Here is a 14,753-nt window from a genome sequence, read left to right on the forward strand (position 1 = left end):
ATGGCTGGAACTGGGCATCCTTGGGCGCTACAGGGTCGGGAACTCCTGCTTCGTGATGCTGGGACTGTAAGCGCGCGCAGTCATGTAAAATAAGCCTAATACTTTGTAAATAAAGAAAATATACTTACACGAGGGAATTCCATTTCAAGAACCAAAGCAGACGTGCTCGTTCGTTCATTCTGTAAATGAATGCTTAATGCTTTTTAGGTGGCGGGCTAGTGAATACAGTCATTTTACGGCAGTCATACTTGGCCAATAAAAACAAGATTGATAACAGCTGAAAGGTTTTCGAAGGTATAGAAAATACATAATTTATGGTTCCCTAAATGCTTTCCAGCTTTGGTATTTGACTGCCTTGTAAATCATTGGTTAAACTACATTTCAGTTATGCTGTGTAGAAAAACAACACTTTTGTATGCCTTGAATATTCTATAACTGAAGAGTTTAGGAATTGTCCTATTTACTGCTCAAAATCCCACAGAAATCTCCAATTTAAGCCATTTAAGCTATTTACAGCTTGGCGAGTAAACGTTTTTTTTTGAGGTTACAAAACTTTTTTTCTGATTAGTAGATAAATTGTGTTCTTTCTGGTAAAATGGGAATAAACATATCAACACACAAACACATACTGTTTTTTTTAAATTTGGTAGAAGTGTGGGACTCCTTTAGGAGACAGCAGTTTCATCCTTTGAAAGGTAAGGCGATACAACGCCAGACGGCTCATTCTGTATATTATTCAACAAAATATCTTCTACTGTCTGATAACATGGCAATTTCCCTCTCCTCCCCTGTTACTTGGAAACGAAAGTATTTACTTCCCAACACTTTTCATTTTATGAAAGATCATAAACTACTGAAAATGCTTGCCCACTTGATAGAACATAAAATTCGTTTTTGTGATGCTAAGCAGAGTTGAGAAATTGTCTTCTCAACAGGTGCAAAATGTCTGTAGTTAATTCCCCTCAAACCTGAACATATTCATGAACGTGTGAAATAAACATGCTCATAGTTAAATCCAACATCAAGACGAGTGAGAAAAGGCAACAAAATACTCAAAAGCAGCCTCGTCATGTTCCCTTGGAAGCTAACTCTTCTACAGTGTTCTCCACTGAAGGTGCCACGGTCCCCGACCTCACGAGAGCCGTTCCTCGCTCAGTCCCTGGACTGCTCAGCCACCCAGCGCCAGGCCGGCTGTAGCTCCCTGGCATGGGAGCCGGGTAGGGGTGGCTGCGTCCACTTACCTTCCTGGGTTACTGACGGATCCAAGCCTCCTTCCCTCCTCCGAAGATCAGGTTTCCCCACCACGAGTTCTATCTGTCGTCTTCTCGGGCAGCACCTGGAGGTCCCACCACGCCGGCACCTCATTCCCGCACCTTTAACACCTGTGGAGGAGCCACCCAAGACCCGGCCTCGAACTGGCTACTCCAGCTCCACCTGCTTTCCCCCATCACGTCTCAACTCTGGAAGCCTGTGCTCACCCACCGCGACCCCTGCGATCATTACCGGTAACGGCTCCCCGTCCGTCCGAGTGTGAGTGGCCCCCGACACCAGCACCTTCTCTCCGCACCTGTCCTGTAGTTGTCTGACCTCGTCTGCTGGCCCTGCCTTTTCACCAGCCACCCCACTCGAGCCCTAGTTTCCCTTCTCGTCTGGGGCAGAGTTGGTGGTTCGACGCGATCGCCACGCCCCTGCAAATACCCTGGTCCCTTGTTCCTTTTTCGCTCTGTGACATTTGCCTGGAACAACCCCACTCTGTTCCGTTCATACAGCTGGGCGTGCGCCGCATCTCAGATGGCCATTCCACACGCGGGCCTGTCACACCTTCCGAGTTGTATTCTTCTCCCGAGATGATTAACTTCCGTCTCCCTCCTCGGATCTCTCCTCCCCACCTCTCGCCCGGGCTCTGAACGCGAATGCACGTCGCTTAGCCCTGCTGCTCGCAGCCCTCCTGACTCGCAGCGCACGATTTGTTCGCCGCTTTCCCGGGGCCCTAGCGTGGCAGCACGGGCGCCCACCGCAGAGAAAGGCAACACCGGCCGCCGTTCAGCGCCTCCGCCACAGACGCTGCCATCGCGCTTTCTTCTCTTCCTCACCACCCGCACGCAGGCCGCCCGCGTGCCCCAGCCAACCCCCTCCCGGCGCCGCCCCGCTGCTCCGGAGGTTAGACCACGCACGGCACGCGCCCTCCCCGAGCGAAACCTGCCAAGGGCGCCTCCGCTGTTACCGCGGCAGCGTGAAGCCTCAGGCGCCGCTGGGCTCCACGAGGCCCGCCCCTGCCCCGGCCCGGGCCCTTCACGCTCCCGCCCACCGGCGCCCAGCACCCCCCGACGCTCCACTCGCGGGCGCTCCTCCTGCCGCGGGCACTGCTGCCCTCGAGGCACCTTCCTGCTGCTGCCACAAATGCCCCTGGAAGGCTTTCCCAGCTCACTTCCTCCACCACCGTCACTCCCCGTGACACTCCTCCATTTCACTCTCTTCGCCGCCCTTAACAACACCCAAAGTCCATTAAAAAAATACATTGTCTGTCTCCCCCGCCAGAATTTACGCTCTTTGAGGGCAGGGTCTTGCTGTTTTGGTCACGACCGTAGCCTCAGAACCTCGCACACACTAGCCGTTTAGTGTATTTGGTGAACGCCTGCCCCCTTAGATCTTAACCTTTTCTGCGAGCAGGGAAAGTGCTCTGATTTTGGTGTTTGCTCTCCCGCACCTAACAGAAGTGTGCATGCCGTGGAAACAACGTAAAATGAGGTGGGGGGGTCTGTCCTCTCTCGTGAAGTGTTACAGACCAGCCACGTCTCCCGACTGCCCATCACTGCACTCCTCTGGACGGTGCCCGCCAGCCAGACATACCGTAAGAAGGATGAACGCAGTCCTGGCTTCGACCCCGCGTTTCAACGGGAAGCACGACTCGAGGCTGCCGGCGCTCGGGGCTGCAGGGACCACGGAGAAGAGCAGGAAGGTCACTGGCTGGTGTTTTCTCTCACTACACTTTCCTGCCCCCAAACACAACTGCTTTACTAGTGTTGGAATCCCCACAAAGCAAAACTTCCAAAGCAATTTACCTTGAATAAAGACTCATCAAGGGTATGTCCAAGCACAGTATTTTTCAAGCTGCAAACCATGAAATCAATATAGTGTTTCCATTACTCACACTTTGTTTCAATGAAATAAAATAGCAGCACACACTGTAGTAATAAGTGAGTAATAATACTTACGTGTGTGGAGGTACTAGGTAGCGCTACAAGATCTATTTCTTACTGTGGGTCAATGTTTTCAAGAGGGTAAGTCAGTCTCTGGCCTAAAGTATTATTTTCACACGTTTTTATTCCATTAAAAGCAAAACAAAATCTAAATCCATACTCATAGAACAGAATACACTTATTTAAAGTTCTGACAGTGTGCAAAATTAAAGTTTGGGTATTTAATCCAAACTTTAACATGAGTATTATCTTGTAAGGTGATTCCTTCCCTTTAATTAATAAATAATACATTAAAATATATATTATTCTGGAAGCAAATCATCTCCTAATTCTTCATCAGCAAAATCATCCTCGTCGACTCTCTTTTTGGCTGCAGTTCTGGGTCTTTCTATTTGCGGGCCAAGCGGATCCACATAGGAGGCGTCTAGGTTTCAGAACAGATGGTTGCATTAGAGGAACAGGGAAAAACAGCAAATGTGAAACCAATGAGGTTCATCTTCAAAACTGAACAACCCAGAATGAAGAGAAACGCTCTCCCAAGTCATGTAAAACTTTTGTCTGTGCTGGAAAACCCTTAATAACGCCCAGGTGGACGCGTCTGCCAGGCCCGGGCACTTGCCTAGCTCCTTGTTACTGCTGCTGTCGTAAGGCTCCTCCGTCCTGGGCAGGGCTCGGAGCTGGGCGCTGAGCCGCTCGCCTCTGCTACCGGCACTACAGTTCTGGCCACCGTCTGGAAACACAGAAACAACAACACACGTGTTCAACACGCTGGGTAACGTCACACTGCATTACAAATCTTAAAGTCTACTTATTTGTCAAGAAACAGGAAGGCTGTTTCATTCGACAGCCAATTTCCAAAGGATGTAATTCTTGTTTTCGGAAATTTAAAAGAAATCTCTTGTTGGGAACCTATAATATAGTCAAAGCATCACTCAAGAGTAGGCTTTATGCAGACCCTTTCCACCATGTGCTTGGAGACACTGGCGAACACCCCCTGGCGCGGAGCAGGGCAGCGGGTGGGGGGAAGGGGCTGGGCCATCGCCCACGTGGAGCCTGGGAGCCGTCAGAGGCCTGGGCAGATGAGGAGCGGGAGAGGCCGGGCGAGCCTGGCCCAGGCACCGCCCCCCCAACTCTCTTCACATGCCTGGAGAACGCGTACAGAAGGGGTCTGATGTGCCTGGCAGAGGAGGATAGATTCTGGCCCAATTTAAAGAAAAACCTTAAAAGGATTATAGAGTCCAAATATGGAATGGAAATAGTGCATAAGAGACGTTCACACCCAAGACAGAATAAAAATTAGACTGAAAAATGCAATAAACCATTAAGTATCACACACGGTAAACGACCAACAATTTTAACACGAAACCTTCATAACCCAGTACGCGGAGTCAGTCAGCAAACCCGCTGTCCCCCAAGGGCAGACGGGGCCACAGGAGAGGCCACCTGTCCGGCTCCCGGCCTCGGGAACACGCTGTCCCTCTCACCCCCCATCCCCGCAGACGCTACGGGGCGGCCATGTGGACCCTGAACTCGTGGAGCTCAGCTCTGCCTGTGCACGTGGATTTGATTTAATTGTTTTTCTCAACTGATGTTTTGGCACCGAGCTGTTCAAACCTGAAGCCAAAATTTTGCATTTAAGGGTAATGCATTTTTTATTTCAAGTACTTAAAACAAGTTCATTTCATTTTAAGCTTATTCTGTAAAAAACAAACTAAAGTACTGAAAATCCTGCAAAGCTCTAAAAGCAAACTCTTCTGCTTCTCAGTGCGATTTGTGTAAGTGATAATAATAACACACTGTTTGCCCAGCACCGGCGTGTGCAGGCGGGTCTCACACCACCTCCCGGGGGGAACCCCCTGTGGGTGACAGAGCCCGGAGGCTGGGTGACCAGAGACTGCCACATACGTGAACGTGGGTTTGGTGGTAGTAGTGGCGGTGACCTTTTACATACACGAGGCCGCATGTAATCTGCATTCTCTCCTTTGAGATACAGCAGTGGTTCTCCAGGTGTGGTCCCAGGACCAGCAGCGGCAGCTGGGACCTGGTCAGAAACACAGGGCCCCGGGCCCGTCACTGGGGATGGGGCTCGGGTCTGTTTTAACCAGCCTTCCCAGTGACTCTGCTACATACTCAAATCTGAGGACCCCTCGTGAGGAAGGGCGCTGAGGTTAATCAGCAAATTAACAGACAAGGCTGCAGTGAGACCAGTCTGATGCACAAAAAAAGAAGAACTTTCAAGGGCCCTCAGGCATTTCAGAAACAGTCATTTTATACAAACGAATAATTATGATGACATGTTTCCTATGGTCTTCTCTCCTAGGCAACACTTTTAAAAACCTAGTTGTAGGCACTGCACTTAATTTTAACACATCATACTTAACCAGCTCCAGGCTGGCCTCACCTGGATCCATATAGAAAACTGTCCCTTTCCCCTATTTGAGCTGCGGGTCTCGTCCAGACAGAGCGCCAGAGAGTGCCAGGCTGAGACGTGCGCCGCTGGGTCTCCAGGGGCAGAGGTGGAAGGTGGTGGGCCCCGGGCACCCTTCAACACGCAGGTCGTGCTGGGAGCTCCTCCAGGGGCCCGAGGGATGGCCCGCGACCTCGGCCCACGGGGGGCTGCGGGGGGCGGGGCAGGGACGTTGCCCAGGGCGCTCCGGGGGGCCGCGAGGCAAAGCAAGGAGGAAGCCCGGCGGGCTCAGACCCCAAAGCTGGGCGGGCCGGCCCCCGGCCTGGGCGAGCTGGAGGCGGGCCGAGAGCCAGGCTCCGGGGACAGGGAGGGGCCCCGGGAGGAAGTGGGGTGTTGGCGATGATGGGAAACCAGGAACAAAAGGGCAAGTGTAGAGAGAGAGAGGCAAGCCCCCCGGGAGCTGGGAGCTGCTTTAAACCTGCCCCAGAGCCAGGCCCACGACCCCTGGCCTGCAAGGCCCGCAGCCAGAGCTTCGGCTCCAAGAAGCGTGTTTGTGCCCCAGGACTGCCTGTTTGTGCTGGGCTGCAACGCGCTGGATGGGAGAAAGGAAAACTTACTAAGAGAGAAACGGCAGTGGCGGGGAGGCTGGCCCAGGAGGCGCCCTCCTCTGCGCGGGGTGGCACCTGGGAGGCAGGCCGGGGGCCACCCTCTGGGTGGACACTGTCCTCCGGGCTCCGGCTCAGCACCGGCAGCTCTCAGGACACCTTGCTCGGAGGGCTGGAGTCTCCCAAGTGGACCCTGAACGTGAGGACCCCCGGGGGCCTCAGCGACACTTCACAAGCCCACAGTGACCAGGGAAGGCCCTGCGGACCGAGGGCAGGCTTGGTGATGGGTGTGCGTTAGGGACAGCTTGGTTACTCTGAGCTCAAGATTTTCAGCGGGATGTGGAGGACCCTTAGAGGATGGTGCATCTGGTCCTAGAACTCAGTAAGTAACTGACACTTCCCTGGGGGTTACTCCTTCAAGGGACACGCAGTTCAAGAGCTCGCGCCTCGGCCGGCTGGTGGGCTTCCTAAGAGCAGGCGAGCGAGAGCGGCGGGCTGCCCGGACCCTCCCCGAGGTGCTTCGACGCTTTTGGTAGACGCAGGCCCATAGCCCCTCAACGACAATCCAAATTCCAAAGAGATCTAAAGCCAACTTTCCAGGCAGCAACACAACTTCACGTCCAGAATAAAACCTGACTTGACCTGCAGCTATTCTGGGCCATTACTTATCCTTAGTGTGAATATTCACGCTTCACTGAAGTAGTGAGACTCCTCTGACTCGGAGATGCTCCCCAGGGGAGGTATAGGGTACATGGCTAATGCACCACAATACATACTTCTCTAAACTCCGCAAAATGCTGAATTCCACCGCAGGTGGCCCCGCTGGACAAGGGACGGAGAGCTGCCGGGACAGGTCTCCAGACCAGGACCTGGATGGAGGGCCACCCACACACGTGGGGCGGGGAGGGGCAGAGGGGGGGAGGTGAGGGGTAGCCCCGGCACACGCAGGACCCAGGCTCAGGGCCGCCCTGCCAACTTCTCAAGCTCTAGGTGATGGTCCCTGGGACCAGGGACCCAGGCCAGGACTGGGGGTTCTGCTGGAGCAGCGGACTGACCCTCGGAGAATCCAGGCGTCCCGCTGGACCAGGCACCGCACTGGCTGTCAGCGCCTGGGCGCTCCTAGAGAGCAGAGCTCCGCCCTCGAGGATGGTCTCCGTCCCAGCCGCGTCCCCACCCCCGCCAGGCAGCGCCCTCAACAGATCAGGGCTCGTGTGTCTTTCCAAGTCGATCCTGACTTCCTTGAGGGCAGGGCCCCGTCTCATTCGTCCCCATGTCCTCGGCACCCAGCGTGCATCCAATAAATGAACGAACGAAAGAAAGGCCTCCCTAAACCGAGGGTCGCATTTCTCTTTGTCGTGACTCCTGACCACAGACAGACACAACAGGATGAAGTCAGGTCCTGTCTGCACGACGGTGCTATTTGTGGACATGCTACGGTTCCCAATTTAGCATTTGTTTTTCTAATTAGTTTCTTTAAAACCATCCAATTTCCCCTAAATATAACTTCTACTATCCCCTGAAGTAGAGACAGAAGGTAGATTTTGTTGATGGGGAAAAAGGGGAGGAAAACTTAACAAACCTTCTTATTAAGTAACTATGTCCCCAGCGGTCACAGAATCGCCCAAAGCGACAGCATTTGCATGGCTGGTCCAGAGACATGCAGTGGCCACGGCTGGGACCACAGCCATGCCGCCTAGGGCCCAGACCGGCACCATTTCTACGCTACAAGTGTAAAGGTCTGTCAGCATCCTGTAAGACGACCCCAGGTCCCATGGCGCCTCCTTACAACGTAAATCTAAAACATGTGACACAGTAAAACCCACTAGTATGGACACCTGTGATAATCTATCCAATGTGAACTGTCTATTCATCAATTAGCAGAAACAGGTCCGTTTATTCAGGAACCAACACCCACTAACACCTACAAACACTCAATTACACAGCAGGCTGATGCTCTCAAAAGTAGAGTAGGTGAAGTTTTACTGTGTATAAAACAAACAGGACATTTTCAGATGACTTCAAGGTGCTTCTAGAAGCCCATGTACTAAAAATCTGTCAACCGGCACCTCCGGAGGGCAGGGACACTCACCACTGCCAGCGCTCCCGTCTCTCCTGCCGCGGGGACCCCCGCTGCCGTCCCTGCCAGACTTGGTGCGCTAAAGCAAGAAGGCGACACGTTAGAAAGGACATACTGGAAGTCAGCTGTACTGTAATGAAAACAGGAATAAATGACAGTCCTTCAAGGTCAACGATAACCAAGCACCGATTTCTAAAACACACGTTAAACTGTGCATCCCTTAGGCCTTACCGTCCTGCCTCCCGAGGCTGGGCTCACTGGGAGCGGCCCCTGAGTCGGCCCCGCAGAAGGAAGGCCCGGGCTGCCTTGTAAGTAAGGGGGAAACCCTGAGAAGGGCAACCAGTCCTACAGACACGTGAACAGCACTCAGGCCTCAAAGTGCAGGGTCGTCCTTGCTTCTGCAAACAACTTAAAAACCAAGTATTTCCCAGATGTGAAAGCTCAGGTCTTAAACGCAGTAGCTGAAGGGGTGGAGGGAGAAGGGGACCTTGCGAATGGGCTATTTCTGCTTTAGCCCCACTTGACATGATTAAAGGACAACAGGGTTTTGAAAGTCAACTTCCACAATAAAGGCACTGTTAAATCTCACAAAGTACCTAAGATCTGCCCAACAGTCTACTTTCTTAGACACCAACTCACCCTTAAGACATAAGAATTATCCTCAAACCGTGACATTCTTAGGTCTATTTTTACACTGAACGGTCACGCTGTGCTGTGCCTAAGTTACAGCTTTTGATTAAACGCTGACTCCAGGCTCTTGTATGAATAACGGTTTGTTTAGAGAAGAGGGTAGTCAGTGCGCAGAAACAGACGGCTTTTGACAACTAGTTACAATTGCATCAAAACTTCTTAACGTAGATTGGTATCTTATTTAGATCTTCAATAACGTAAACATAATTTCATCATTAATTCAAAGGACACCATTTATTCCCCCAACCCTGACAACTCCCCAAATATTTATAAATTATCAGGTCACGGATGGGATTACTGACACTGTAGTCTCCTAGGAAGAAAAAACAATTTTTTTCAATGATTCAAGACTCATTTCTGTAGAGACACAGATGCAGAGAAACAAATGTATGGACACCAAGGGGGGGAAAGTGGCAGAGGGGTGGGGTGGTGGTGGTGGGATGAATTGGGAGATTGGGATTGACATGTATACACTAATATGTATAAAATAGATAACTAATAAGAACCTGCTGTATAAAAAATAAATAAAATAAAATTCAAAAAAAAAAAAAGACTCATTTCTGTAAAATGAAACACTCTCCTAAAACTTAGGACCTTCAAATATATGTAAACATGCTTGAGTTTTTTCTATTAAAAAGAAATCTCCCCAGAACTCCCTCTCTCCCTCTGCCTTCACAAACAAAAGAAAATCTAAAAATGATGCAACAAAATAAATATTTTAATATCTCTAATCAGATTTTATTTCAGAACTTGGTTTTCATCTATCCATAGATTAATAATTGCCAGCATATCTGTAAGACCTAGACAATGATAAAATAATTACACTCATAAAGACAAATGTCCACATAACTTGAAACTTTTTTCCAAATCAAATGTGGGAAAAGATCTAAGAAACTGTAAGCTTAGCACAGGACAACCTAGGAAAGTGAGCACGTGCGGCGATGACCGTGGCCCCGTCACACTGTCCTTGCGCCCGTCTAGAACCTTCCCATGCTTTGGCTCTCACCCGCCTTTGCCTAAGTCATCCCTTCAAGCCCTCGCTTTTTGCCATGGCAAGCACGTCTGCATCAAGACCCCCAGGTCCCCACGTGGCCTGCTTCGCTCCCGGGAGAACCCAGAGCCGGCTGACTCAGCCGAGCCCCATGGACCAGAGTGGACCGGCGCCCGCCATGGGCTCAGACTCCGTCTTCCTGGGCCCGGGACCGCATGCCCCCTCCCCGGTGCGGCCTCCTCCTCGTGGGCTCGTCCCCCAGCTCCTCCGGCCAGCCCCCCTCACTCCCCGAGGCCCCCGCGACTCCACTCACTCGTCTGTGGGTGGAGGTCAGGGTTCTCGTCCTCTCCCACCCATTTGCCACTGGAAATCAATAAACCCAGCCGTGATCAGTCTTGTGTCCCCATCGCCACAGCAGCCGGAGCAGCGAGTCCGTGTGGAGGTTACAGCGACGGCAATGTCACAAGTGAGACCAGAACGTTTACCAGCACATAGGCTCGATCAGGTTCTAAGTTTAAAGCAATGTGACCTGTGGAGACTCGGCCAAGTCTTCTCTCAGACCATCCACCCCCAGAGGCCGGGTCGCGGGGCCTTCAGGGGACGGAAGGAAGGGGAGCCCTCAGAGGGTCAGGCCCCACCACCCCCCCCGAGCCCCGGGAACTAAAGGGACAGGGAGGGGATGACAGAGCGGGGCTCCGTCACGCAGGGTGGAAAGGTCAAAGTGTCCACTACATTCACACCATGGCCGTGAGGGTCTCGGGGAGGGATGCTTTGGCCGCATGACTGGAGGGGGTCAAGGGGAGGTCCAGTTTGGGGGAACCTTCTGGAGAAAGAGAACATGAAACTCTGAAAATAAAGTAGGCACAACAATAACAACTTACTGAGAGGGGCCGGTGCAAACGGGCCCCAGCCCCACAGCAAATGCCGGGGGCGGACCACAGGCCCAGGGACACAGGCGCACTGCAGTGTCACATTTTGTTCTCAGCAGGAGACACTGCCCCCTTCTCAGAGTTTCAACACCTCATAAAGTTCCCACGAATCCGGACTCGCTTGCAGGGGCGTGAGGTACGGAAGTGGGACTGACAGAAGATTCTCATCACGGCAACACTGACACGTCAAACAGCCACAGGAAGGGGCAAAAAACGACAGAGGCCTGCCTTTGCTGACATGGGAAGCTGCCCAGGTTATCTTCCTAAGTAAGGGGAAAACTCAGGTTACAAGACAGTACTTTTATAAAAATCCACTTTTGTTTAAAAAAAAAAAGTCCCATTTAAAAAACATATTGATATATGTTTGTATATATTTGTAAAAATGCCTGGGATGATGAAATGTCAGAATGCTAACAGTGATCTCGAAGTCGTGGCTGAATGATTTTCACTTTTTCCTTGACACATTTTTATTTGAATTAAAATGTTACTTACAAAAGTAATCTACCTGAATTTTTAGAATAACATTTGTTTTTTCAATAATATGAAAAAAAAAAAAAAAGATGCCATTCCCACTTTGGGGAAAAAATGAGAGAAGAAGGTACAAAGAGAAGAGGAGCAAAGGAGATATAAACAAAATGATGGAAAAATTAAACAGGGAAGTGCTGGGAGAGTGTCTTCTCCCCGCCGCGAACACACGACACTGCTCTCCAGCAGGGGTCAGGCAGAGTCGCCAGGACCCGCGCAGCCCCACACTGTCACACTGTCACCCGCCCCCGGGGGACAGCGGTCACAGGACCCGAGGGTGAGGGCTGCAAACTCCCGCAGCGATTTGACGTCTCTGACATCCAAGTATGTGGTCATTTTCTAGCCATGTCGGGGACAGACTGGGACGGACCTAAGCGCGCCGCGGACGGCTTGGGAAGGCCAGCCGACAACGCTGTCCTCATCTTGCTGATGAGAACCAGGTCTGGAGCTGGCCGGGGCTGAGAGGAAAGCCCGGGGTTCCGTCCACCATCCGTAAGAAGTAGATTTTTGTCTTAGAACAAGGAGCAGTTGTTACCTAGTTAAGGATCCTTAAGAAGATTGGCTCTGACTTCAAATTCAAGAGAAAACAGAATTTAAGACGCTTCTTTGTAGCTTCAACTCCAAAGAACCCACGAACGTGGCCGCACCTTCCTGCCCTCGGACCTCTCTCACACCTTCCCGTCTCCACGCCAGGCCCCGAGGTCCAGCCACACCTCCGCCGGGGACCACTCGGACCCCTGGTCACGGGCCGAACCACATCCAGTGCACACGGGCAGCAGGCGACCTGTGTGTGTCTCACTCTCCTGCCAGGTGACAAGCAGCTGGAGCACCTCGTCCGTGTCAAGTGTCTCCTGAGCAGGTGACCCAAGGACCCGGCACAGGCTGATGCCGGCAGGCGGGACTCCACGGCCTTTAACCAAAGCATCGCGGGAGTCTCACCCTGGAAAACGTCAAGGCCCAAATCACCACACACTTGATACCAAGGATGAATGCTATATAAATTATCTTCTGTGTTTTTGCTGAACTTTATAAATGCAATAACGTATAAAATGGGCAAAACATTCTTGCAGCTTTCATTACATACATAAACTTTAAAAATTTTGCATTTTTCCTTCACAGTTAATTTAAAGCTATGCCTTTATGAGATCTTCATACAGAATCTTTTTCCTTTTAAGAACTATGACCAAAAGGGTTTCTACTCAACTAGCTTCTGGCAATAACTGGAAATTTGAGCATAAGTACCAACGATACTTTACATTAGTTTTGAATGTCACATATTATTTTAAGTTGGCCAAAAGAAAGAATTTCTTGAAATTATTTGATTTCTTTGGGGGGAAAATGGCAAATACTGGGAGAGGAATTCTCCTTTTGAATATTGTGAAAATTTAGAAATTCGATTTTTAAAAAGGAACAAATTATTAATGTACTTCATTTGTGAATGAGCAATTAAAACTTTGTGTTTTGTAAACTATCTGTTTCCCCATCTTCTTCTTCCCTCCTAATCGGTTCCTTTTGTCCCTTAATCCTCTTTGGTTTGGGCTGGTATTTTTCTCTTCCTTGTCATATTTAAAATACTCAGCCTTCAACTCCTGTCTTCCCATTTTGCTCTCTTCCATTCGTGCAATGAAGTTTGAAGAGTTCCTTGCAGCTAACGTTCTTCTGTTCAGCGAAGCGGAAACTCGAACTGTCTCTTAAAACCCAACACTGCTGGGGGGCGGCTCCAGCCCACGCCCGGGACTGTTTGCCATGGCTCTGCAAACAGGGCACAAAGCTCCCTCCCCGCCTAGGAACACAGGCCCCCAGCACAAAGGGGAGAACAGCCGCCTTCTCCATTAAGTGTTCCAGAGAGGATGCACTTCTCTGAAAAGTCAGTCCAGAGAAATGAATTTCTAGCTTTAATGCTTTAAGGTAGGAGCTAGGGGCCTGGGGAGGTCCATGATCCCGATCCACATAATCCTGAATCTCTTTATCTTTCCTTCTTAGGTCTACACAAATCCCTTTCCATTTTAAAACAGTGTTTAAAAATCCACGGCCTGATTTATTTTGTGTTTACTTTTCCCCTTAAAGCAGAGTCTGTATCCTGAGCTGGTGTTTGGTGGTTTGAAGGTAACCCTTCGGGAGCGTAACACGACACCAGTGTTTCTCGAAGGGCTGTGAATAAACAATGCGTTTGAGAACTTGTTTAAAAACCACATAGATTCTTGGACTCCATACCCAGAGATTTTAATTCTGGGGTTGGGGTAGTCTGGGGCGAGGCCCAAGACTTTGTAACCGTAAGAAGCCCAGGCGATTCAGAGGCTCTGAGGGTCCACAGGCCACACTTGGAGAGCACTGTTCTGAGGCCCGAGCTCTGATCGAATCAGAGTGAGCTCACACAGGTGCATTCTCGTTTAGCTCATGGAGTGAGCTACCAACTTCCTGGATGCAGAAAAGGAAGGACTATACACCCACTGAAAGTAATTGGTCGCATCATCCTTTTTCTCTACTATCCGTAAGGGAGCAGAGCATGGCAGTCAGGAGCCTGGACTCAGAAGCTGGCCTTCCCGGATGTGAATCCGAGGCCTACACCCCGACAGCTGTGTGACCTGGAGAAAGTTGCTTTGCAACCACGGGCCTCAGGTTTCTCATCTTAAAGAACAGTAATAATAAAACCACATCCAACATCATAGCATAGGACTCCTGTGACGACTGAATTAGCCAGTACATGCAAAGGGCTAGAGCGGGCCCGCGCTCACCACGCGCTGGGTGTTGCCGCTGCCGGTCGCTGATGCCCAGCTGAGCAGACGCCATCAGGTGGAAGGAGGGGAAGCTGCATCCAGAGCAGGGAGACCAGGAAAGGCCACCCAGCCTCGTCACTTCTTTTCCTTCTGCTGCCAAACTTCTGCCACCGTCAGCACTGGCAGGGGCAAGGACAGGGTAAAGACTGGGGCTCAGCTCTGCATTCCTTCCAGCAGCTCAGGTAAAGGTGTGGCGTGATTATCCAGGACATCCCTGGTCTCAATCCTGTGGCTGGTTCCCAAACGTCTCCAGCTAACAATATGGACGAGCTCGACTACAGACACTCACAGAGCTTTAGCAAGGAACACCTGAAAGCTAGACAGACTGTAGAAAGTCACCAACTGGAAAAAAGATACCTAACCATGTGGAAATATTCAAAGAAATCAAGATATATCTGTACAACAGGTATTACACAGGCCTCGGCAATGATTTTATGAAGAAATACTAATTACGAAGGAAAAACGTTAAGTTTTTGCATTGAGACAGATTCTAAACAGGAGACACACAGGAAGAGTAACAAGAAGTTTTAAGTTCAAATTTAGAAAAGGATA

General features: G+C 50.7%; 1 protein-coding gene across 7 annotated transcripts in view; it reads right to left on the reverse strand.

Moving 5' to 3' along the window:
- Positions 1–3,486: 3,486 nt before the first annotated feature.
- Positions 3,487–14,753, reverse strand: part of IFT88 (intraflagellar transport 88) — a 71,872-nt gene continuing 60,605 nt past the window's right edge. For 6 of the 7 annotated variants that reach the window (XM_061171082.1, XM_061171077.1, XM_061171080.1 and 3 more), the window contains 3 exons: positions 8,302–8,368; positions 3,824–3,930; positions 3,487–3,628 (listed from right to left, as the gene is read on the reverse strand). In XM_061171082.1, the coding sequence (XP_061027065.1) occupies positions 3,503–3,628; positions 3,824–3,930; positions 8,302–8,368 (300 nt within the window). In that variant the 3' untranslated portion in view covers positions 3,487–3,502. The remainder of the gene's footprint in view (positions 3,629–3,823; positions 3,931–8,301; positions 8,369–14,753) is intronic. The other variant, XM_061171079.1, reaches the window with a different exon arrangement.

Source organism: Eubalaena glacialis, chromosome 16, assembly GCF_028564815.1.
Source record: "Eubalaena glacialis isolate mEubGla1 chromosome 16, mEubGla1.1.hap2.+ XY, whole genome shotgun sequence".
In the NCBI taxonomy this organism is placed as follows: Eukaryota; Metazoa; Chordata; class Mammalia; order Artiodactyla; family Balaenidae; genus Eubalaena; species Eubalaena glacialis.